At 47.0% G+C, this 25231-nt stretch overlaps 1 protein-coding gene and 1 long non-coding RNA gene across 3 annotated transcripts in view; one reads left to right on the top strand and one right to left on the bottom strand.

The window, feature by feature from the left end:
• dnah6 (dynein, axonemal, heavy chain 6) overlaps positions 1 to 25231 on the top strand; it is a 669683-nt gene that overhangs the window by 279642 nt on the left and 364810 nt on the right. For both annotated transcript variants that reach the window (XM_070888374.1, XM_070888373.1), the window contains exon 38: positions 4978 to 5125. In XM_070888374.1, the coding sequence (XP_070744475.1) occupies positions 4978 to 5125 (148 nt within the window). The remainder of the gene's footprint in view (positions 1 to 4977; positions 5126 to 25231) is intronic.
• LOC139269503 (uncharacterized) lies at positions 4947 to 7328 on the bottom strand. The gene is made up of 2 exons (XR_011594308.1): positions 7171 to 7328; positions 4947 to 5097 (listed from the first exon to the last, which is right to left on the bottom strand). It is a non-coding gene; the product is annotated as an uncharacterized lncRNA (long non-coding RNA).

The following is a 25231-nucleotide window of genomic DNA, read 5'->3' as shown; positions in this document are numbered from 1 at the left end:
GCCAGATGGTCTGTCCGTTTTTATTCTTATTGTTTTTTTATAGCAGTTTTTTACAATTGAGTGGCTGGCCAGGCCATTTCAGAGGGCCGCTAAGAGTCAACCACATTGCTGTAGATCTGGAGTCACATAAGCAAGACCAAGTAAGAACAGCAGATTTCCTTCCCACATTAGTGACCCAGATGGGTTTTTACAGCAATATCTCTATGGTCACCATTAGTGGTGCTAGCTTTTTCCCCCCCCCTCCCCCAGATTTAGTTAATGAACTGAATTTAAATTCCCCAGCTGCTATGGTGGGATTTGAACTCGTGTCTTATCGATCACTAGTCCAGTATCATAACCACTATGCTACCGTTACTGCTTCTCTTCCTGCAAATCTTCCTCTATCGAGAATAAACCAGCAATAATCGCCCTCATCATAAGCAGATGAAGCATTCTGATGGTGGTAAGGCAGAGAAAGTTGGAAAGAAGCGATCTGGAAGCTGGAAACTCTCCTGGCAGCAAAAAGATCCCATTATCCACTGACCTGTAGTGGTGTGCCACTTTATATACAGCTTCAGTAGCTCTGAAACTCTAATCCCATTAGGTTTTACTGGCGGGTCAGGCACAAGGCTGAATTTCCATGATTTTTCTCTTCCCGCTCTCACATCGTTAGCTCTGGTGTCCCAGTCCCCCAAGGATCTATCCTTGGCCCCCTCTTATTTCTCATTTACATGTTGCCCCTTGGCGACATCATCCAAAAACACATCGTCAGTTTCCACATGTACGCTGATGACATCTAGCTCTACCTCACTACCATTTCTCTTGACTCCTCCAAGGTCTCTAAATTGTCAGACTGCTTGTCTGACATCCAGTTCTGGATGAGCAGAAATTTTCTTCAATTAAATATTGGGAAGACTGAAGCAATTGTTTTCAGTCCCCGCCACAAACTCTGTTCCCTAGCCACTGACTTCATCCCTCTTTCTGACATCTGTCTGAGGCAGAACTACACTGTTCGCAGAGTTAGTGTCATATTTGACCTTGAACTGGGCGTCTGACCACATATCTTAAGCATAACTAAGACTGCCTAATTCCACCTCCGTAATATCGACTGTCTCTGCCCTTGCCTCAGCTCATCCGCTGCTGAAACCCTCATCCATACCTTTATTACCTCTAGACTTGACTATTTCAACGCACTCCTGGCTGGCTTCCCACCTTCTACCCTACATAAATTTGAGGTAATCCAAAACTTAGCTACCCGTGTCCTAACTCGCACCAAGTCCCGTTCACCCATCAACCCTGCTGCTGGCTGGCCTACATTGGCTCTCGGTTAAGCAACACTTCGATTTCAAAATTCTCATCCTTGTTTACAAATCCCTCCATGCCTCGCCCCTCCCTATCTCTGTAATCTCCTCTAGCCGCACAACCCCCCCTAGATATCTGCGCTCCTTTAATTCCACCCTCTTGAGCATCCCTGATTATAATCGCTCAACCATTGGTGGCCGTGCCTTCTGTTGCCTCGGCCCTAAGCTCTAGAATTTCCTGCCTGAACCTCTCCTTCCTTTAAGATGCTCCTTAAAATCTAACTCATAAACCATGCTTTTGGTCATCAGCCCTCATTTCTGCTTATGCGGCTTGGTGCCAAATTTTTTTGTCTTGTAATACTCCTTTGACGTGCCATTTTACTACATTAAAGGCGCTATATAAATACAAGTTGTTGTTGTTGTAAAATGGTAAAGGGGTCCTAATTCTGTCACAGTCCCTGATTTTAACTATGAGGCTGTGGTTGTCGTCTTTCCTGAAAACAAAGCTGTGCAGTTAAAATGGCGCAGGGCAGGAGCACATCAGTAACGATGCAGCAAGTGTGGGACCGCCATTTTAACCATCCACCCCGTTCCCTTCAGGCAAGCAGGGTTAAATTTTGGCCTGTGGGAAAAGTGGCACCCAATTTTTGCACAACATTGTCACACAAACAACAGTGAAATAAATGGCCGGATAATCTTTTTTTAATGATGTTGGTTAAAAGATGAATATTGGCCATGACACCAGGGGAACTACCAAGCCCTTCTTCAGAAAATGCTGTAGGATATTTTATGTCCACCTGAGAGGCAGACAGAGTCTTGTTTACTAACTCATCCGATAGTGCATTGTGATCCCCATGCCCGTTTTCAGGGGCTAATGAATTTCTAGGCCCCATTCTTAATATTGCAGGCCATTTGAGAGTCAATATAAAAAAAGATAGACTTACATTTATCTAGCGCCTTTCACCACCACCGGACATCCCAAAGCACTTGATAGCCATTGAAGTACTTTTTGTAGTCACTGTTATAATGTAGGAAACGCGGCAGCCAATCTGCGCACAGCAAGCTTCTACAAACAACAATGTGATAATGACCAGATAACCTGTTTTAAAGATATTGATTGAGGGATAAATATTGGCCAGGACACCTGGGATAACTCCGCTGCTCTTCTTCGAATAGTGCTATAGGATCTTTTCCTTCCAGCTGAGAGAGCTGTTTAACATCTCATCCAAAGGACGGCACCTCCGACAGTGCAAGGGTTCTACCAACTGAGACACTGCTGACCCAATAAAGTTGATTTTACACCTCATTTGATTATTTTACTATATTTCTAAGAAGGGGACTGGTTATCATTTTAATTAATGAATAAAGTTAATTATTTACCTAATATTTTGTTTTCCACTTCCCTGCCACATCATGCAGCAAGATTGACTCATGGTGCACAGCTGAAGTGCTGGCTCACTACACTTCCATGTACCTGCTGAGAATTCAATAGGTTTTCAGTGATATATTTCATCATTATTTGATATGCTACTAAAAGCTTGGATGCATAGAGTGGAGAGTGGCAGATCAGCTGTAAATTCAATTGTGTAATGTTAGGAAAATAAAGAATAAAGTTTTAAGAAATTAACTTCATTGATTAAAATGAAGAAATCCTGTGCTTAGATACACAGCGAAAGAATTTGCTGATGTATTAAATTCATTTTATTCACTGCTAAATGATCTGAGAGCATGTGAAGACAACTGGAGCATTGACTTCCACAAGCTGCTGCTCAAATGCCTCTCTCCAAATTATTCATTAAAATTTAAATCTTGCATATTTTATCTCCTCCCAGTCAGTTTGTTTTAGTGATGCTATAGCAGGAGTATGTACTGTATGCCCACATATAATTTCAGGAGAGAAGCATAAGCTGACTTTTCTGCTGCTGAAAGTGAAGATGTGGGGCCAAAATTGCCTCCCGACCAGAAAATAAGCGCACTCACCGATTCCTTAGGTCTGTCTCAGCTCCAATCCATGGGGCGGAGATTGGACCTATGTTCACCTCTTTGGTGTTTATTTCCGGTCGGGCAGTGTTGAGGGGTGGAAATGCTGTTGGAGTGGAGCAGCCATCACTCTGGGTCATCAGCGCCGCGCTGACGACTTCAGTTAAAGAGGCGGGCCAATGCGAACTCTGCATGGGTTTAAATATGCCCACTGGGCCACCAGGGACGATTTCAGCGAGGCCAGCGACCCAGTACCCAAGAGGGGGTGCCTGTTGGTGGCGCGACCGAACCTGTGGCCACCATTGTCGGGTTGACCTGGCAGTCGGCCGACAGTTAAAATAAGATGGCAACCTCGCCCTCCCCTTTAACGGTGGACCTGCCGCCCAGCCACACACAGCTTCCCACAGGGGAAAGCTGTCAGTAGCACCAACTGGTGGCAGGGCAATTTTCCACGGGGCAATTTCCCGTGGGGCAATTTCCTGCAGGGGTCGGAAAGGGGGTTGGCGCGTGCTCGACGGGTGGCAGCACGGGCAGCGCGGAAACCCGTTCCCACCGCTCCCAGCCTGGGAGCAAATTAGGAAGGGTCAGCTCATCCGTCTGCCCCCGGTTGTTAAAGCCTAGCTGCTTCATTAACGCTTCTTAGAGCTCCTCGAATGCTGTTGCTTCCAATAGATAGGAACAGGCCCCTCCTGCCTCAGCATTGTTCACGGAGTCCTGCTGCCACTAACAGACTGGACCCTCTCTGTCTGCTGGACAGTGCTCTGTAAGTGGGAATTCTCAGGAGAAAAATAATTCATTGATGTATTAAATTAATTTTATTCACTGCTAAATGATCGGAGAATATTCCACCTACAGTATTCCAAGATGGGGAACCTTGCAGCAGCAGCACAAGGGAGTAGCTCTGAGTGTGGCGTGTTCTTGTCCATTAGTGGTAGCACTATCGGCCGCCGTGCTATCCTACAAAAGAACATAAGACATAGGAGAGGAAGTCGGCCATTTGGCTCCTCGAGCCTGCTCCGTCATTCAATAAGATCATGGCTGATCTGATCTTTGCCTCAACTCCACTTCCCTGCCCGCTCACCATAACCCTTGACTCCCTTATCTTTCAAAAATCTGTCTATCTCCTGTGGAAGTTTCCACGATTGTGGGGGGGAGGGTGATCGAAGTGCGACAGGGCAGACCTAAGAATTCCTTATGGGACCTGGAGGAACACTCCCAATCCTCTTCTTGCCCTGATCCACTTCTTCACTGAGTTGGCCTGGCAGGAAACTATTTTGCTGTTCAGTCCTCCTAGTAAAATTGCCATTGAGTCTCGATGACATCATCATGATTCAACATGCATATGTCAATAGGACCCTGGCAGCTTTGGGTCCCTGCAGATGTTAATGGCTTTGTGTTCAGTTTGCAAGCAAATCTTCTTTCTGGCCAGTAAACCGTGCAGCATTTGGTGCATTGTGCAGTATACCCACTTCTATAATTGCTACTAAAGAATGTAATATATTCCACTGCAAAATATTGTAAAATGTCAAAAAAACAAGTTACCTGGGGAGCATGACTCCAGATTCCTCTGGATGTGCATTTCTAAAGTGGGCACAACACCATTTGGCTCCAGTTTATATACATTTTACATTAGATACTTCAGTTATAAGATGAGTAATGTTTGCATTTTGATAGATTTAGTAGATATTTTCCGAAACATTTTTTATTCTTATTACAGTCTGTGGTTGCACGAAATTTGCTGAATCAAATTCAAGAAGAGTCTGGCTATGTCCCGGTTTACATCAACTTTTCTGCTCAAACATCATCATCAAGGACGCAAGAGATAATTGAGTCCAAACTAGAAAAGAAAAGAAAAAATATAATTGGTAAGATAGTTACATAAATGTTCATAATGGTGAATTTGTAAAATTTGAGAAAAATTTTAAGGTGGTAATGTTATGTTCTCAAAATACTCGGTTCACAACTCTCATGTACAATGAATAGACTCAACAACAGATGGGCCGGTTTTTATTGCTACTGGGTTTACAATGTGTGGCCTATAAATTCTGGTGTGCCAATTTCTGGGTGCGCGGGGAATGCACTCGGTGCCTGAATAGTAAGATTCAAGGCGCCCCCGACATTGGGCCTTGGGCCTCATTTTCATGGAGCCAGTGAGCTGCACAGAGCTGTTGGTGAAGCATACTTGAAGATTGGGCCATTGCTGGCATCGTAGCGGACCTCAGGTAAGTGAGGAAGGGTGGGTGATCAGACCGAGAGGTAGCAGTGTTTTTTGGGGGGAACAATTGATTGCCACGGGTAGGCGTGATTGGGGTGGGGGGCTGGGAGAATGGTGGCAATGTGGGGTTGATGCAGTTAGAGGCCCACATTCTTCTAAGTATGGGGGGCCTTCCTGATGGTTAGCACCACATTATGCTGTGATGAGTTCAGAACGTAGCGAGCGAAATGTTGGGGCAGTCAAAAATCAAAAATGCGCAGGACCCTAATTTGAATAAATTATTCTGGCCGTTAAATAATCCCGACCTGTGCTCCTGCCGCCAGCGCATTTACCTTATCCATATGGTGGGAGGTATATTTGCACCTGGAAATGTGCGGGCGCTTTCTGCCTGTCAGATTGGGAGCTTAGTCGGCCAGTTAGCACCTGAATGTCTAGGCCTATATATCCATAAATGATTCTTTTGCACGTGTAGGTTTACTACGGTGAGCTTTCAATATAGTTACAGTGCCTGCCGCACTGCAATCAGCGACCTGGCTTCGCATCCGTCGCCCTTATGCAGCAGAACGCGCTGCTCCCTGCAATGATATGCCGCTGCACGTTGCTCCCTCCAATGGCCCCGGCCTGCTGATGGTCTTGCAGGCTGGGACCGCACCAATTTCCGGGCCGGGCAGTGCGTGATTGCAGAGCGGGCAGTCACAGCAGGAGGGGCGAAGGAGCGGCAAGAATTTGTAGAGGGAAGTGACCGGGGCCCAGGAGAGGCGTGAGTTTGGGGCTCTCAAGAGCTTGGGGCAGCACGGGCCAGCCCACACTGTGATATGTGTGCGCACTAGGTCCATGCAGCAAAGCTGGTCTCCAGTCGTTTTGGTTAATCCTTGCCACTGGACCAAGACCTAGCTCTGGCAAGCCCGTGTGGTGGCTGGTGTGCAACGGCCACCACACATTAAAAAAATCCACACACAGGCATCTTCCACCCTTCAAGATGTAGTTTGGGATCTGGAATATTAGGTCCTTCATTGAAACACCTGTGAACTCATCCCTTTTTGGCGTGGAAGCAAGTCATCCTCGTTTCGAGGGACTGCCTATGATGATGATGATGATGACTCTTGCTGGTGGTGATTCTTCTCACCAGATCTTCTTTCAGCCAATGTAAATGTAAAGCCAGAAAGGATATTGTTGTGAGAAGCTGTTGTTCAAGTGAGAGCATTATTTAAGTATGTTAATTAGTCAGTTAATATATACAAATGAACAGACACCCAGATTCCTGGCATTAATGCTGCGATATTTACTGGGGAAGGGAAGGAGTTGTGGTTGAGAAACCCAAAAGTGTGTGGAGTTTTTTGTTAAACTGCCCGGAAGCCAACCTGATTGACAGGCTTGGTTGCCTGTCAGATAGTGAAGGCTCCAGAAAAGGCGGCAGTCCATTATCAGGTAAGTTTTGTAGTTGCTGGGGATGAAATCACGGGAGTGGGAGGGCGGGTGGCCGTTGCTGGGGGGGTCAGGGTAATCGGTGTTGGGGGTGGGGGGGAGGGGAGATCGGGTGAGTCGTTGCTCACAGGGTTCAGGGGGAGCTTGAAGGCGGGGTTCAGGGGGAGATCATGGAAGTTGTGGATAGCTTGGGTGGAGGATAGCTTGTTGGGACTCTAGAAAACACTACTGCTTCTCCTAGTTCACAAACAGTGCTGTAAAAATACTTACCTTATGGATCCAGTCCTTCTCGCATCCTTTCACCTGCCGGATTTTCTGAGGTCCAGAAAATGCAGACAACAGTAGTTAAAATTAGAAACCTTGCTAAATGGAGGCACACAGCCTCTTTAAAAGGTTTCAATGACGAATTCGCCTTCTGAGAGTGGATTGGTCGACTGTCCTTCATCCTGCCACTGTTAAAAGAGAAAGTGGGTGAGTTTGAGATGGGTTGAGTTACTGTTTCAATTTTTTTTTACATTTTAACATCCCCCAAACCAAACTCACCTATTTTGGGGGGGTTAAAATCTACCCCCTAAATGTCTGCACAGTCTTGTCAAATAAAATGAGCATTATAGGTTGCTGGCTGATAGGGACTGCCATTTTGATGAGAATAATTTTGGGTTCTGTAGAATAGGAATGTTTTTACTATTTATTTGAGGCCACTTTTTTTTGACTGCGTCAAGTGTGTTGGCATTGCCATTTTCAGTTAGTTCAACTTGTACTTGCACAATCCCATTACGTTTATGTTATTTGGTTTAAGGAGACGAGATGAAATTATATAAGATGCAGACAGCTGACGACTGCTGTTATCCTCATAGCCGAACATAATTGGACTTGTCTGATGACGTCTGTTTTCAGAATTGCCTGGCCCATTATCTCATTTGCACTTTGTGGGACTTTTCTGTGTCCAAATTGGTTGCCACCTTTGCTGACAAAATAACAGTGACTACACTACTAAAGTAATTGATTAGCTATGAAGTGCTTTTGCAACATCCTGAGAACATGAAAGGCACTATGTAAATAAAAGTTGTTTCTTTTTTGGGTGATGTTTCATTAGAGAGGCTGTAACAGACCTGTTCGACATTCTGTACCCTGACCTGCAACCAGACTCTTCCATGGACACTGTACAGCCAGGAGGTCGTCATAGCACTTAATTTTGCATTTAGGCTCATTCTTGGGTGTTACAGGGGACATCATCAAATATGTAAACAATGACAGACAGGTAAATACACTCTGGTGATCTAACATGTCCCACGCAATTGCAATACCTTGTGGATCACAACATATACAATCCCCAACCCGCTTGAAACCATGTGAGCTCCTGGGAGAGGTGAAAAAAACAGCTAAAAACCTAGGCAATTTTGGGAAAAAAATCTGGGCAATTTCTCTCCGACCTTTCTAGGTGATAAAAACTATTCCAGGAAATCATTCTGGCCCTGAAGTATTTTCCTTTCGTAAGAGGTGATGTCCTCCCCAACCAGAAACAGGTCCAGCTCTCGCTTGGAGGAATCCAGCAATTTGACATCCACCACACAACATGGCAGTCTGCTCCAGAGGTCCACTATTCTCTGGGAAAAGCACCACCTCCTGACATCTAACCTAGATTTGGTCTTGCACAACGTAAAATTGTGAACCCTGGACCTCCCTAACCTATTTAATTGGAGCAAATTGTCAACTGGAACATAATCTATTCTCTTCATCATCTTATAAACCTCAATCAGATTACGCCCAAGTTTATGCCTCTCTAAAGTGTAGAGTCCCAACTCTTTTAGGCTATACTTGGGAATTAGCCAAGTGGCCCTACTGTGCACCCTTTCCAAGGCCTCAATATCAACCACCATGTGAGGAGACCAAAACTGGACACAGTATTCTAAGGATAAAATAGTATGCCTCATCTTATAATCAATTGTCCTATGAATGTACCTCAATACCCTATTTATTCTAGCCATCGCTTCATGGCATTACTCATGTACCTTTAGCGATGTATACAGTAGAATGCACAGATCTCTTTCTTTCCCCACCTTTTTTGCTTTTCCCTGAAGAGTGTATGAATGTTGAGCATTTGCCCTGCCCACATGATACTATAATCGGCTGTGTGATTGATAATAAAGAACAAAACTGTAAACTGCAGGAAGATGATCAATGAACTGGCCAGGTGGGCAGAACAGTGGCAAATGGAATTCAATCTGGAGAAGTGTGAGGTAATGCATTTGGAGAGGGCTAACAAGGCAAGGGAATACACAATAAATGGTCGGACACTGAGAAGTGTAGAGGAACAGAGGGACCTTGCAGTGCATGTCCACAGATCCCTGAAGGTAGCAGGCCAGGTCGATAAGGTGGTTTGGAAGGCATACAGAATACTTGCCTTTATTAGCTGAGCCACAGAATGCAAGAGCAGGGAGGTTATGCTTGAACTGTATAAAACACTAGTTAGGCCACAGCTAGAGTACTGCGTGCAATTTTGGTCACCACATTACAGGAAAGATGTGATTGCACTAGAGCGGGTACAGAGGAGATTTACAAGGATATTGACTGGAATGGAGACTTCTAGCTATGAGGAGAGATCGGCTAGGGTTGTTTTCTTTGGAACAGAGGAGGCTGAGGGGAGACCTAATTGAGGTGTATAAAATTATGAGGGGCCTAGATGGAGTGGATAGGTAGGACCTGTTTCCCTTAGCAGAGGGGTCAACAACAAGGGGGCATAGATTTAAAATAATTAGTTGGAGGTTTAGAGGGGATTTGAGGGGAGGTTTTTTTACCCAGAGGGTGTGGGGGGTCTGGAACGCACTGCCTGAAAGGGTGGTAGAGACAGAAACCCTCACCACATTTAAAGGATACTTGAAGTGCTGTAACCTACAGGACTACGGAGCTGGTAAATGGGATTAGGCTGGATAGCTCTTTGTTAGCTGGCGCGGACACGATGGGCTGAAATGGACTCCTTCCGTGCTGTAAATTTCTATGATTCTATAACACTGCACTTATCCTAATTAAACATCATTTGCCAGTCATGAGCCCAATCTCCCAACACAATAAGATCCGCCTGAAGCAGACGAACATCATTCACAGTCCGAACACTCACACAGATCTTGCTATCATCTGCAAATTTTCAGATCATGAGCTAGACTTTCCACTTTTGTGCAAATCGGCCAAAAATGGGCGTTATTTCCAACGTGGGTGGTAAATATGGGTTTTGAGATCGCCGGATTATCGCCCATTTCCAAAACCCGAACTTTCCATTTTTTTAAATGGGCGTTACCGCGAGCAATCTAAAAATGGGTGTTAGCATTAACATTTTTTGACCATCTGCCGTAAAGTGTCGCCGACCATAGCAACAGCATGGCAACGCTCGTTTCCAGTGTTTCAAGAGAGGGACTGAAAGCGTCTGTAGGTGTGCTGTGTGCTTGCTTGGCTGTTGTGGGAGGCAGGAGGGAGATTCTGATACGTTCACAATAAATGATGAAACTGAGTAATGTGTACAATGAGCAAGTGTGACCTTAGCTCCTTTACTAAGACTCCAGAGTGTAGGTATCTCGAGGGTGGCCTGCTTTATATACCGTGCTCCCAAGGGATGCTGGGATCTCTGGTGGTCAGGTGTCATACAGGTTACACAGGGTTAAATACATTGCATCACTCCCCCGTGAAGTCAACAGTACACTTATTTACAAGGTGAGACGATCTGGGGCTTTTCGCTCCCTTGTCCATCGTCTCGGTACAAATGTGGATGTTGGTGAATTGGATGGTTCTTCACTGGGCTGCTGGGCAGCCGGCCTTGCCGGGCTGTTGGGGATGATGAGTTCGGCTTCGTGGTCAACCATGATGTCAGTTGCCACTTGTGTGTGTGTTAGAGGGTCAAAGTTGGTGGTGTCTTCTTCGGGTTGTTCATAGCTGTTGGTGAACCGCAATTTGATTTGGGCCAAATGTTTTCTGCACGTTAGTCCATTGGCCAATTTGACCTGAAACACCCTGTTCCCCTCTTCAGATGTGACCGTGCCAGCGAGCCATTTGGGACCATATTCATAATTGAGTGCAAACACAGGATCATTGACCTCAATATCGCATGACAAATTTGCACGGTCATGGTACACATTTTGTTGATGCCGCCTGCCCTCCATGTGATCATGGAGGTCAGGGTGGACAAGAGAGAGCCTTGTTTTGAGCGCTCTTTTCATGAGCAGCTCGGCTGGTGGAACTCCGGTGAGTGAGTGGGGTCTGGTGAGGTAGCTGAGCAGCACACAGGATAATCGGGTCTGCAGGGAGCCTTACGACACGCGTTTCAGGCTTTGCTTGATAGTCTGAACTGCCCGTTCTGCCTGGCCATTGGATGCGGGCTTGCAAGAGGCAAATGGGACGTGCCTGATCCCATTGTGGGTCATGAATTCCTTGAATTCAGCACTAGTGAAACACGGCCCATTGTCGCTGACTAGGACATCAGGCAGGCCGTGCATGGCAAACATGGTTCATAGGCTTTCAATAGTGGCCGTGGACATGCTTACAGACATTATTGCACATTCAATCCATTTTGAGTAAGTGTCCACGACAACCAAAAGCATTTTGCCTCGAAATGGGCCCGCATAGTCCACGTGGATCCTCGATCACTGTTTGGAGGGCCACGACCACAAACTTAATGGTGCCTCTCTGGTTGCATTGCTCAGCTGGGAGCAAGTGTTGCATTGGCGCATGCATAACTCTAAATCTGAGTCGATGCTGGGCCACCACACATGGGGATCTGGCTTTGGCTTTCATCATTACAATGTCTGGGTGGGTGCTGTGCAGTTCACAAGTGAACATATCTCTGCGTTTCTTGGGCAAGACCACGTGGTTGCCCCACAACAGACAGTCCGCCTGCAGGGACATTTTATCTTTGCGCCTGTGGAACGCCTTAATTGCCTCCTGCATCTCCGCTGGGATGCTGAACCAGCTCCCATGGAGGACACAGTTTTTTACCAAGTATAGTAAAGGATCCTGACTCGTCCAGGTCCTGACCTGGCAGGCCGTAACGGGGGACTTTTCGTTTTCAAATTCATCCATTACCATGAGCATGTCCGCTGGCTGTGCCATTTCCACCCCGGTGGTGGGCAATGGCAGCCGACTGAGAGCATCTGTGCCCGGTCTGTGGCGAGTTACATAGTTGTATGCCGACAGCGTGAGCACCCATCTTTGGATGTGGGCAGAGGCATTGGTGTTAATCCCTTTGCTCTCAGAGAGCAGCAATGTGAGCGGCTTGTGGTCAGTTTCAAGCTCACACTTGAGGCAAAATAAGTACTGGTGCATTTTCTTTACCCCATAAATGCACGCCAGAGCCAATGCTGTAGACCCTTTCGGCCTTGGACAAACTTCTGGACGTATAAGCGACTGGTTGCAAAATCCCCAATTAGTTAGCCTGTTGTAACACACAACCGACCCCGTATGACGACGCATCGCAAGCTAGCAGTAATCTTTTACAAGGGCCATACAGGACAAGCAGTTTGTTTGAACACAACAGATTTCTGGCTTTCTTAAAGGCAGCCTCTTGTGGTTTCCCCCAGACCCAGTCATCTCCCTTGCGCAGTCGTGCATGTAAGGGTTCTAGAAGGGTGCTTAACCTAGGTAGGAAATTACTGAAATAGTTAAGAAGTCCCAGGAACGACCACAGCTCCGTCACGTTCTGTGGTCTCGGTGCGTTCTTGATGGCCTCCATCTTGGTGTCGGTGGGTCTGATGCCGTCTGCTGCGATTCTTCTTCCCAAGAACTCGACCTCCTGTGCCAGGAAAACACACTTCGAGTGTTTCAACCTGAGCCCCATGCGATCCAACCGACTGAGAACCTCTTCCAGATTCTTCAAGTGCTCAATGGTGTCCTGACCTGTAACCAGTATGTCGTCCTGGAAAACCACGGTGCAAGGAACCGACTTTAGCAGGCTCTCCATGTTCCGTTGGACGATTGCCGTGGCCGACTGAATCCCGAATGGGCATCTGTTATAGGTGAACAGACCTTTGTGTGTGTTGATGCAGGTGAGGCCTTTCGAAGACTCCTCCAGCTCCTGCGTCATGTAGACCGAGGTCAGATCCAGCTTGGTGAACGTCTTCCCTCGTTCGCAAATAGGTCGTCTGCCTTGGGTAGTGGGTACTGGTCCTGTAGCGAAAAATGGTTAATCGTTACTTTATCGTCCCCACAAATTCTGACCGTTCTGTCCTGTTTAAGTACTGGGACAATCGGACTAGCCCACTCGTTGAATTCCACCGGCGCGATGATGCTTTCTCGCTGCAGCCTGTCCAGCTCAATTTTCACTTTCTCACGCATCATATATGGTACCGCCCGTGCCTTGTGATGGATGGGTCAGGTACCGGGAATAAAATGGATCTGCACTTTCGCCCCCAAGAAGCTTCCAATGCCTGGCTCGAACAACGATGGAAACCTGCTCAGAATCTGCGCACATGAGGCTTCGTCGACGGACGAAAGCGCTTGGATGTCGTCCAAGTTCCAGCGGATTTTTCCCAGCCAGCTTCTGCCAAACAATGTGGGGCCATCTTCTGGCAGAATCCAAAGCGGAAGTTCGTGTACTGCTCCATCATAGGAGACTTTGACTTCTGCACTGCCAATTACAGGGGTTAGTAACTTGGTGTAAGTCCTTAGTTTGGGGTGAATGGGGCTGAGCTTGGACCTGTGTGCCTTTTTGCCCCACAGCCTGTCGAAGGCCTTTTTACTCATTATGGACTGACTCGTACCCATGTCTGGTTCCATAGACACTGGAATTTTGTTCAGTTCAACTTTCAACATTATTGATGGACATTTCGTGGTGAATGTGTGTATCCTGTACACTTCTGCTTCCTCGATATGAGTCTCCAATTCAGCTTGATCCACAGTGGACCGATCTTCTTCTGCAGCGTGGTGGTTTGCAGGGTTTGCAGCTCGCCTGCACATTCGCTGGAGGTGATCCATTGTTCTGCAATCGTTGCACACATTGTGCTTGAAGCGGCATTGATGGGGCCGATGATCACCTCCACAGCGCCAACAAGTTGTTAACTGCCTTGCATTAACGATTGATGGCAGACTCTGAGTCACCTGAGGTCGGGCAGCAGCAGCCGTGTACGTTCTGCTATGTATATTGCTGCTCGAAAACGACGTTACTTTGTGCACAGTATTGGCCGAAACCTCTTTACTCTGCGAAATCTGTTTGGTGTTGTCTCTGGTGGACATATATACCTGGGCTATCGTTATGGCTTTACTTAGATTCGGAGTTTCAACAGTCAACAGTTTGCGAAGGTGTTATATATGCGGACTTGTATTTACTCTGTACAGCTACCAGAGGGCTCATCCCCTGGAGTCCCAAGGGATCCCATAATCCCTTGGGAGCACAGGTATTTAAGGAGGCTTCACAGGTTGGAGAGGCACTCTGGAGACCTGCAATAAAAGATTAAGGTCACACTTTGAGCTCACAGTGTTCAGTCTGACTCTTTCTCCATACACAACAGAAGGATTACCTCATGGCCAATGCCCAGTACAAAAAAGTCTCCAAGCATTTGTTCTAGGAATCCCTCAAATTCGCAATGTCCTGCGAGGCGCCTTAGTGCTGCGACATAGCTCGCCACTTCCTGGTCCTCCGACCATTGACACGTGTAGAACCGATATCTCGCCATAAAAACGCTTTCCTAAGGATTTAGCTGCTCCTGGACCAGCGTACACAATTCTTCATAGGATTTAGCTGTTGGTTTTGCAGGAGCTAGGAGATTGTTCATGAGGCCATAAGTTGTTGTTTCACAGACAGTTAGGAGGATCGCCCTTCGTTTGGCAGCGTTCTGGTCCCCTTCCAGTTCGTTGGCCACAAAGTACTGGTCGAGTCTCTCCACAAAGGCCTCCCAATCATCCCCTTCTGAGAACTTTTCCAGGATACTAACTGTTCTTTGCATTTTCGCGCAGTTGTTCATTACCTCATCGCCAATTGATACGTTCACAATAAAGGATGAAACTGAGTACTGTGTACAATGAGCAAGTGTGACCTTCGCTCCTTAAATAAGACTCCAGAGTGCAGGTATCTCGTGGGTGGTCTGCTTATATACCGTGCTCCCAAGGGATCTCAGCATCTCTTGGGACTCCATCAGGTAGGCCCTCTGGTGGTAGTGTAATACAGGTTACAAGGGGTTAAATACATAACAGATTCACGAGCAGCAAAAAGCCTACTAAGCACCAAGAAGGTAGTTGGCACCGAGTTTTTGTCCAAGAAATAATATACAACATGGAAGGGATGGAGGAGCCGCTGCAGCTGTTAGCCAGGAACACTGGTGGCAGAGGGCTCCCAGTGGTCCCAGAGCGCGGCACTGCACCCCAAGGTGCAGCACCCCCCATTGCCAATGACACGAGAGTTAGGAGGAAGATCTTGATTCTGGTTTGGAACACGTTCCCACCTCGGAACTGTCCTCTCCTGTATCCGTCCAAGCAGCGGTTCTCCTGTCATTCCCCCCCCACCCCCCCCCCCCCCCCCAATGAAGCAGCGCCTGAGGAGCTCCTCGGCCAGGCAGCTTGGAGTCAGGAGAGGAAGGGGTAGAGATGGGGAGGAGAAGCGGTGCGGGGTGGGGAGTGGGGGGTGGGCGGTAAAGGAAAGTGAGGTGCATGGCTGCAGGTGTTGTCTGGGGCATATTTTTAAGTTGCTGGTGTTATTTTAGTGGGAGGGTCGGGACAACGGGCTATCTTCTTGGTTTGCATTTGTGTTCTGTTTTGCTGGAAATGGGGACCATTGTAATAATGTAAATGTGATAAATTTGTTGTGGGGTGGCGCAGGGTGTTTTTTACAGTTATAATTATGATTTCAAACAAATGTTCGGATTAAATGTTTTTTTATTTAACATAATCTTGTTGCACATTGTCTCAGATAGCTGTACCGTTACACACTGGTGATTCCTTAACATGAAAGGGGATAATTACACTTAACTTGAATCAACTTAAACTTTAACTGTCACCAAGGTGATGCACACCATTGATGTATGAGCTGCAGACACAGCAGTGTTACAGCTTTGTAAATACCACCAACATTCTTTCAAGCAAAGTGCTCATTTATGAGTTGCTGACGTAAGAGTCTTGCAGCTATGTAGCCATCACGGGCCCTTTCCTGCGGTCTAGAGGGGTTGGGGCCATAGTTTCAGCGTCAGACTAATTGTCTGGCCCGAGGTCAGCGTCCAGCCCCTTGTTCTCCCTTTCCTCTCTCTCCTGAGGTGGACCGTCAGACCCTTCAGGCAATTCTTGTCCCTTCCTGATAGCCAAGTTGTGCAACATGGAGCACACCACTTCGAATTGAGCTGCCTGCTCAGGGTGGTTTTGGAACTCACCTCCTGAGTGGTCCAGGCATCTAAAGCGCTGCTGAAGCACTCCAATGGTTTTCTCGACGATATTGCGAGTGGATATGTGGCTCTCGTTGTATCGCTTCTCGGCTTCGGTGTGGGTGTCACGCAGTGGGGTCATCAGCCAGGTGGCGAGGCCATATCCTTTGTCACCAAGCATCCAGCATTGACCTTGTGGCTGACTGATAAACAAGTCGGATACAGTGCTTTCACGCAGGATGTGAGCATCATGGATGCTGCCCGGAAATTTAGTATTCGCTGCCATAATTTGCTGGTGGTCGACAATGAGTTGCACATTCAGGGAGTGGAATTCCTTGCGGTTCTGAAAAACCTCCACCCTAAAAAGGTGCCCGCATCACGATGTGCGTACAGTCTATTGCCCCCTGCAGCTTGGGGAAGTTAACAATTCGGTAGAATCCTAAAGCCCCCTCAATCTGAGCCTCCCTGGTCATAGGGAACCTGATAAAGTCCATCCTGCGTGCGTAAAGGGCTTCAGTGACCTGCCTAATGCTTTTATCTGGCGCAAGAGTTTTGAGGACATTTGCTGGGCAAGGTATGGGTAAATCCCGCAATCTTGCCCTTGAAAATGTCCTCGCTCCCGAGATGCATGCGATCTGTCAAGCTCCAACTTGACAGATCAGAAAAGCCGGTTTTCAGCGAATGTGCAATGTGCACCGAAAACCGTCTTTTCCTGGTTCTGTACACACTCCATACAGACCCGGGAAGGCCTGGATTTCCAGGCCAACACCTTTCCCCTAATAGTAGATGCTTTAGTCTTATTAAGAAGCCACTTATGCAGTACCTTATCATAACCTTTTTGGAAGTCTACGTAGACAATGGGGTAGAAATTCCAAAGTCCCGGGCCCCTATGAAGTTTCTACGGACCTGGGAAGGCATCAGAAATTCTGGTTTTCAGCACGCAATGAGCGTGTGCTGAAAACCGGTTTTTCCGATCAGTCAAGCTGGAGCTTGGCAGATCATAGATATCTCGGGAGCGAGGACATTTGTACGGGCAATATTGCGGGATTTACGCATATCTTGCCCGGCAAATGTCCTTAAAACTCTTGCGCCTGAAAAAGCAGGCGCATAGCCTACTTTTACAGACGTTAGAATTTAAAAACCTATAAAAAAAGATGATTTAAAATCAAATTTTAAAAAACATATTTGTGTTAAAACCTGCCCACTCAAGTAATGTTATTTTAAACCCTAACCCTAACGTTTTTTAAAAATCGGCCAATTTTTTTCTTTAAAAAAACATGTATAACAACTTTAATTTCTATTTGTGTATTGTGTGAGATGTTTTTTAAAATGTTTTCTGTAGTGTTTATGTGTTTTCGGGTTTTTCTCATTCATAGTAATAGATTTGTAACTTACGAATCTCCTATTACTATGAATGAGAAAATACTTACCCAGGCCCACGTGACTCCTGCGGACGTCCCTACCAACATGCGCTGCGACACGCAGGGAGAGGAGGCCTGTGGACCAGGATCTCGAGCGGGTGCAGCAGCTTCAGGGAGGTGCGCATTTTTTCTCTAAAATCTCGTCGAAAGGGAGGAGAAAGTGGAATTTCTGGGCCATCATCTAATGGGCTTCCTTCAATCACCCGATATCCTAGCAGCAGTTATGATGCCTTCATGCTGCATCAGATTGCAGTGCCAGCTGCATTTGAGCCACCACCTGAAACTAAAGGGTGGCTACTGGATGAGAAGAGCTATCCGGTAATGACATGGCTGATGACTCCGCTGCACAATCAACGTACATGCGATAGAGCAGACCATTGACATGCTGAAACAACTCTTTCACTGCTTGGACTGCTCTAGAGGAGTCCTGCAGTATTTGGCAGAGCGGGTGTCAAGACTCATGGTGGTCTGCTGTATGCTGCACAACCTTGGCATCATGAGGGAGCAGCCTTTGCAACCAGCTACACGACGAGCAGCTCAGGAGCAGCAAGTAGAAAGGAGGAGGCAACCCAGACAGCCCCTTTCTGAATGGGTTCTCTGCGAATAACTCATCTGACTGCAATCCCAATTCCCCATTCACCAACAATCCCACACCTTACCTTCCCTCTGTCACTGATCGTCACACATTGGGCCACATTGCAAAAATAAAAGCCAACACAAAATAAGCATACCAAACCAAATTTATAAATCATACCATGCCAGAGTGTCAGCTGTTGCTCAGTGGGTAGCACATTTGCCTCTGAGTCAATCCCACTCCAGGAACTTGAGCAAATAAATCTAAGCTGATACTCCAGTGCAGTGCTGAGGGAGTGCTACACTGTTGGAGATGCCGTCTTTCCGATGAGACATTACATAAGAACATAACATAAGAAATAGGAGCAGGAGTAGGCCATACGGCCCCTCAAGCCTGCTCCACCATTTAATACGACTCAGGTCCATTTCCCTGCCCGCTCCCCATAACCCCTTATTCCCTTAGTGTTTGAGAAACTGTCTATTTCTGTCTTAAATTTATTCGATGTCCCAGCTTCCACAGCTCTCTGAGGCAGCGAATTCCACAGCTCTCTGAGGCAGCGAATTCCACAGATCCACAACCCTCAGAAGAAATTTTTCTTCACCTCAGTTTTAAATAGGCGGCCCCTTATTCTAAGATTATGCCCTCTCGTTCTAGTCCCCCCCACCAGTGGAAACATCCTCTCTGCATCCACCTTGTCAAGCCCCCTCATAATTTTATACGTTTCGATAAGATCATCTCTCATTCTTCTGAATTCCAATGAGTAGAGGCCCAACCTACTCAATCTTTCCTCATAAGTCAACCCCCCCATCTCTGGAATCAACCTAGTGAACCTTCTCTGAACTGCCTCCAAAGCAAGTATATCCTTTCGTAAATATGGAAACCAAAACTGCACGCAGTATTCCAGGTGTGGCCTCACCAATGCCCAGTGCAACTGTAGCAAGACTTCCCTGCTTTTCTGCTCCATCCCTTTTGCCAAATAAAGGCCAAGATTCCATTGGCCTTCCTGATCACTTGCTGTACCTGCATACAAACCTTTTGTGTTTCATGCACAAGTACCCCCAGGTCCCGCTGTAATGCAGCACTTTGCAATCTTTCTCCATTTAAATAATAACTTGCTCTTTGATTTTTTTTTTCTGCCAAAGTGCATGACCTCACACTTTCCAACATTATACTCCATCTGCCAAATTTTTGCCCACTCACTTAGCCTGTCTATGTCCTTTTTGCAGATTTTTTTGTGTCCTCCTCACACATTGCTTTTCCTCCCATCTTTGTATCGTCAGCAAACTTGGCTACGTTTCACTTGGTCCCTTAATCCAGGTCGTTAATATAGATTGTAAATAGTTCGGGTCCCAGCACAGTTCCCTGTGGCACTCCACCGGTTACTGATTGCCAACCTGATAATGAACCATTTATCCCGACTCTCTGTTTTCTGTTCGTTAGCCAATCCTCTATCCATGTTAATATATTACCCCCAACCCCGTGAACTTTTATCTTGTGCAGTAACCTTTTATGTGGCACCTTGTCAAATGCCTTCTGGAAGTCCAAATACACCGCATTCATTGGTTCCCCTTTATCCACCCTGTTCGTTACATCCTCAAAGAATTCCAGCAAGTTTGTCAAACATGACTTCTCCTTCATAAATCCATGCTGACTCTGCCTGACTGAATTTTACTTTTCCAAATGTCCTGCTACTGCTTCTTTAATAATGGACTCCAACATCTTCCCAACCACAGATGTTAGGCTAACTGGTTTACAGTTTCCTGCTTTCTGTCTGCCTCCTTTTTTTTTCAATTTTCCAATCTGCTGGGACCTCCCCAGAATCCAGAGAATTTTGGTAAATTACAACCAATGCATCCACAATCCCTGCCATTAAACCGAGGCGCCGTCTGCTCTCTCAGGTGGACATAAAAGATCCCATGGCACTATTCAGAAAAGAGCAGGGAATTAGCGCTGGTGTCTTGGCCAATATTTAACTCTCAATCAACATAACAAATGTAGATTATCTGGTCATTAACAACATTGCTGTTTGTGGGAGCTTACTGTGAGTAAATTAGCTGCCGCGTTTCCCACATTACAATCGTGACTACACTCCAAAAGTACTTCATTGGCTGTAAAGCGCTTTGAGATGTCCAGTGGTCGTGAAAGAGGCACTATATAAATGCTAGTCTTTCATATTGCATACAAACGTCAACTAATCACCCTTGTGCATCCCTTAGTGCCTGTGTTCCATGCTCCTTTGCCTTTCCTAGTCCTCCTACGCTATGCTACCCCAGTGGCTGCTGGAAGACTGCTGACATTTAGTGGAGGAGACTGCAAATGACCTTCGAGGATGACCTTGAGCAGCTCTGGACTGAGAAGACCAGGCTGTAGACTCACGACCTCGGCATCGGTGGCAGCAGTCTGGACTGGCTGGCTGACAGGCAACAGCAAGGACACTGATGGAGTGGGAAGTGTAATTTTGTTCTAGCTCGTGGACTACTGCTCCAGCTTAGTGGACTATTGTGGTAATGCAGCCATTGCTTTTTTCACAATAATCATCATCATAAGCAGTCCCTCGGAATCAAGGAAGAATTGCTTCCACTCTAAAAATGAGTCCTTAGTGTTATGTATGCATGCTAATGATGTACTGTAACACTAGACCTGAATGTACCTTCACCCTGTATATACCATACCTGTACACCAGAGGGTGCTGCTGCTGGAGACCTAAGGGTCACCTGTACACTGCAGGTAACCAAGTCTAAAAGGGAGCTCACCTCTTGGTGTCCTCACTCTAGGAGCTGCAATAAGTGACTACAGTTCAAGTGCCATACCCCTCGCCTCATGTAATCATTCAGAGAGTGTTCGCATGTACAATAACTAGCGACGAGGTTGCGAATTTCCACACACAACATGTCTAATCTAAGCAACTTCCAACAATTCGCTGATGGGCAAGATTAGGATGCCTTTGTGGAAAGGATAGAACACTTTTTCATCGCGAACGACCTGGCTGGGACTTACCGATCTCGCTGACTAACAAGCGCAAGGGCCATCCCGCTCAGCAGTTGTGGGCCCACTATCCATGGCCTCGTCAGGGACCTGCTAGCTCCAGCGAAGATGACAACCAAGACCTATGCAGAGCTCGTAACTTTAATACAAGAACAACTTAAACCTAAAGAGAGCATCCTCACAGCCAGGCACCGGTTTTTCACTCACCGGTGGCCGGAAGGCCAAGAAATTGCTAAATATGCTGCAGATCTATGAAAGTTGGGTGCACCATGTGATTTTGGTGATCACCTCACCGAAGCACTAAGAGACATCTTCATTGTTGGAATCGGCCACGAGTCCCATAAACTGCTCTCTGCGGACAATGCCTTCTGCAGGGTGACGGTAATCAATGTGAGCCAGGCTTTCACGATCTCGATCTGCGACTGCAAACGGATGATGACCCACACCCAGGACTCTAACCCAACGAGCGCAGTGAACAGAATGGCGACTTTCAGAGGCAAGAATGCTGCCCCGAGTCCCGCAACCCTGAGTCCACCACATGGGGCAAACCGGCTAGTCCCGTGCTGGCGCTGTGGAGGAAACCACAGGGCCTACCAGTGCCGATACAACGATTATACCTGCAAAGGCTGCAACACTAAAGGTCACCTTCAGCGAACGTGTAGAAAAAGTTTTACTCACCGAGTCGCTGAAGAGTTGGCCGATCACCGGGGCTCCGACACTGATGAAGACGAAGCTGCTCAGCCCCTGGAAGAAGAGTATGGAATATATACCTGCTCCACCGAGAGTTCCCCGTGGAAAATGGAAATGGAAATCAACGGGGTTCCAGTTTTGATGGAGATCGACACAGGGGCGAGCCAGTCGTTGATGAATTAGACGGCCTTTGAGAAACTCTGAGACAATCCCGCCGAACGACCAAAAATGTCCCCAATCCAGGCAAAGCTGCTCACCTACACAAAAGGCACCATCCCAGTCATTGGCAGCGTAGACGTCCAGGTGTCCCATGGTACGCGATGTACAAGCTCCTTTTGAGGATCATTGCCGGTGATGGTCCAACGCTGCTGGCAAGAAGATGGATGAAGCAAGTCCAAATCGGTCGGAGCGACGACGGCCTACAGGCCCCGGCGATGGACATCCCACACGGCCCCAAACTTGGATCCTTTGCAGCACCTCGAAATCCTACCATCCAGCTCGACTGCGTGGCGACGATCCAGACTGCACAACACCGCGGCGAGATGATCCAACCTCAACAACCAGACTTCACCTTCCGTGCCGTGGCAGGACTCCGAGGGAAGAAGATCGGCGCAGAAGGTAGATTCCTGGCATCCGTTGCAGAACCTGAGGAGTAAAGGATCACCGCAGCCTACCTCGCGAAGAGAGAGAAGATGGCGCCCCCACCACGAGGCGAAGAACCTGGAATCAAGATGGCCGCGATCAGACCACGAGGGGCAACGTTGAAGGAACAACACGTGGTACCGAGCGGCAAACCGGATTGGGGTAAAGATTGCAAGGCCCTCTTAAAGGAGACCGACAATCCAAGACAGTCAAAGGGACAGTTCCACTCGAGGCACAGCGATGCCAGTGATAGTAAAGATAAAAGTGCTGTAAATGAATGCAGGTATATGAATGTAATGTTAAATGGTGATGCCGACAAAGCTAAAAGTGATGTAAGTAACGAGTTTGTACCATTGAACAAGGATGCCAGAAATGCTAACATGATAAATGTAACCCTGTATAGAGATTCCAATACACAAGAAAGCGTTGCAAGTGCAAGTGTAAGTGAAAGTGTAAAGAGTTATAACAATGTTGAGTAGACTAGTTGCGATCGGAGCCAATGTCTCATGTATGCTAAAAGTAGAATGATAAATGATACCGGGTTCTACAGGTATAATGTCAGTGCCAGAGGAAACCCGTGGGAGACACCCAGGTCCAGCGGGCTACCTGACCATGTACCTGCGCTTTTAGGACCAATGTGATGCCCTAGGAAGGGCTCACACACACCCAGTGGGAGCAAACCCACTGCAGGGACAGTGGTCAATGGGCAGCACAGTCAGCACCACTGGGAACCTGCCCCAGATCGGCCTACCCCCCCCATGGCCATCAGGGCCAGTACCGGGAGCGAGAGGCCTGTACCATCCAGCTTTCCCGGCGGAACCTGGGATGACCAGACTTCCACCACCAATGGAGGCCAAGGAGCCCACACAGCCCTGTGGCCCTGCCCACCACCAAACGCCATCACCTACCCATTGTGTAATGTATGCACCTTACCCATTGCACTGGCTCCACCACTGCGGAATCCTCCATCAGTGACACCCACATGGTCTTTGTGTGAAGGGGAGGAAATGGATGAGTGCAGTCATGAGCACAGGGATCACACCTGGCACCCATATAACCCTCACCACAACCGCCCACAGCCCACTACTGATCACCTCCCCATGTCATGGCAATAAGGACTTGGGAAAGGCTTAGGGAGGAGTGTTGTTATGTATGCATGTTAATGATGTACTGTAACATTAGACCTGAATGTACCTTCACCCTGTATATACCATACCTGTACACCAGAGGGTGCTGCTGCTGGAAACCTGAGGGTCACCTGTACAATGCAGTTCGGGAGTGTTTAAACTAATATGGCAGGGGGATGGGAACCTATGCAGCGAGACAGGGCGAAGTAATATGGAGTCAGAAACAGATGGTAGAAAGGTAAAAAGCAATAGTGGAACGCCGAGTAAACAAAGGCAAGAAACAAAAAGGGCCACTGTACAACAAAATTCTAAAAGGAAAAAGGGTGTTAAAAAAACAAGCCTGAAGGCTTTGTGTCTTAATGCAAGGAGTATCCATAATAAGATGGATGAATTAACTGTGCAAATAGATGTTAACAGATATGACGTGATTGGGATTAGAGAGACGTGGCTCCAGGATGATCAGGGCTGGGAACTCAACATCCATGGGTATTCAACATTCAGGAAGGATAGAATAAAAGGAAAAGGAGGTGGTGTAGCATTGCTAGTTAAAGAGGAGATTAATGCAATAGTTAGGAAGGACATTAGCTTGAATGATGTGGAATCTATATGGGTAGAGCTGCAGAACACCAAAGGGCAAAAAACGTTAGTGGGAGTTGTGTACAGACCTCCAAACAGTAGTAGTGATGTTGGGGAGGGCATCAAACAGGAAATTAGGGGTGCATGCAATAAAGGTGCAGCAGTTATCATGGGTGACTTTAATATGCATATAGATTGGGCTAACCAAACTGGAAGCAATACGGTGGAGGAAGATTTCCTGGAGTGCATAAGGGATGGTTTTCTAGACCAATATGTCGAGGAACCAATTAGGGGGGAGGCCATCTTAGACTGGGTGTTGTGTAATGTGAGAGGATTAATTAGCAATCTCGTTGTGCGTGGCCCCTTGGGGAAGAGTGACCATAATATGGTGGAATTCTGCATTAGGATGGAGAATGAAACAGTTAATTCAGAGACCATGGTCCAGAACTTAAAGAAGGGTAACTTTGAAGGTATGAGGCGTGAATTGGCTAGGATAGATTGGCAAATGATACTTAACAGGTTGACAGTGGATGGGCAATGGCAGACATTTAGAGACCGCATGGATGAACTACAACAATTGTACCTCCCTGTCTGGCGTAAAAATAAAAAAGGGAAGGTGGCTCAACTGTGGCTATCAAGGGAAATCAGGGATAGCATTAAAGCCAAGGAAGTGGCATACAAATTGGCCAGAAATAGCAGCAAACCCGGGGACTGGGAGAAATTTAGAACTCAGCAGAGGAGGACAAAGTGTTTGATTAGGGCACGGAAAATGGGGTACGAGAGGAAGCTGGCAGGGAACATTAAGACGGTCTGCGAAAGCTTCTATAGATATGTAAAGAGAAAAAGGTTAGTAAAGACAAACGTAGGTCCCCTGCAGTCAGAATCAGGGGAAGTCATAACGGGGAACAAAGAAATGGCATACCAATTGAACAAGTACTTTGGTTCGGTATTCATTAAGGAGGACACAAACAACCTTCCGGATATAAA

The sequence above is a fragment of the Pristiophorus japonicus genome, chromosome 1 (assembly GCF_044704955.1).
Source record: "Pristiophorus japonicus isolate sPriJap1 chromosome 1, sPriJap1.hap1, whole genome shotgun sequence".
Lineage (NCBI taxonomy): Eukaryota > Metazoa > Chordata > Chondrichthyes > Pristiophoridae > Pristiophorus > Pristiophorus japonicus.
This window is presented reverse-complemented; position numbering and strand designations above follow the sequence as displayed.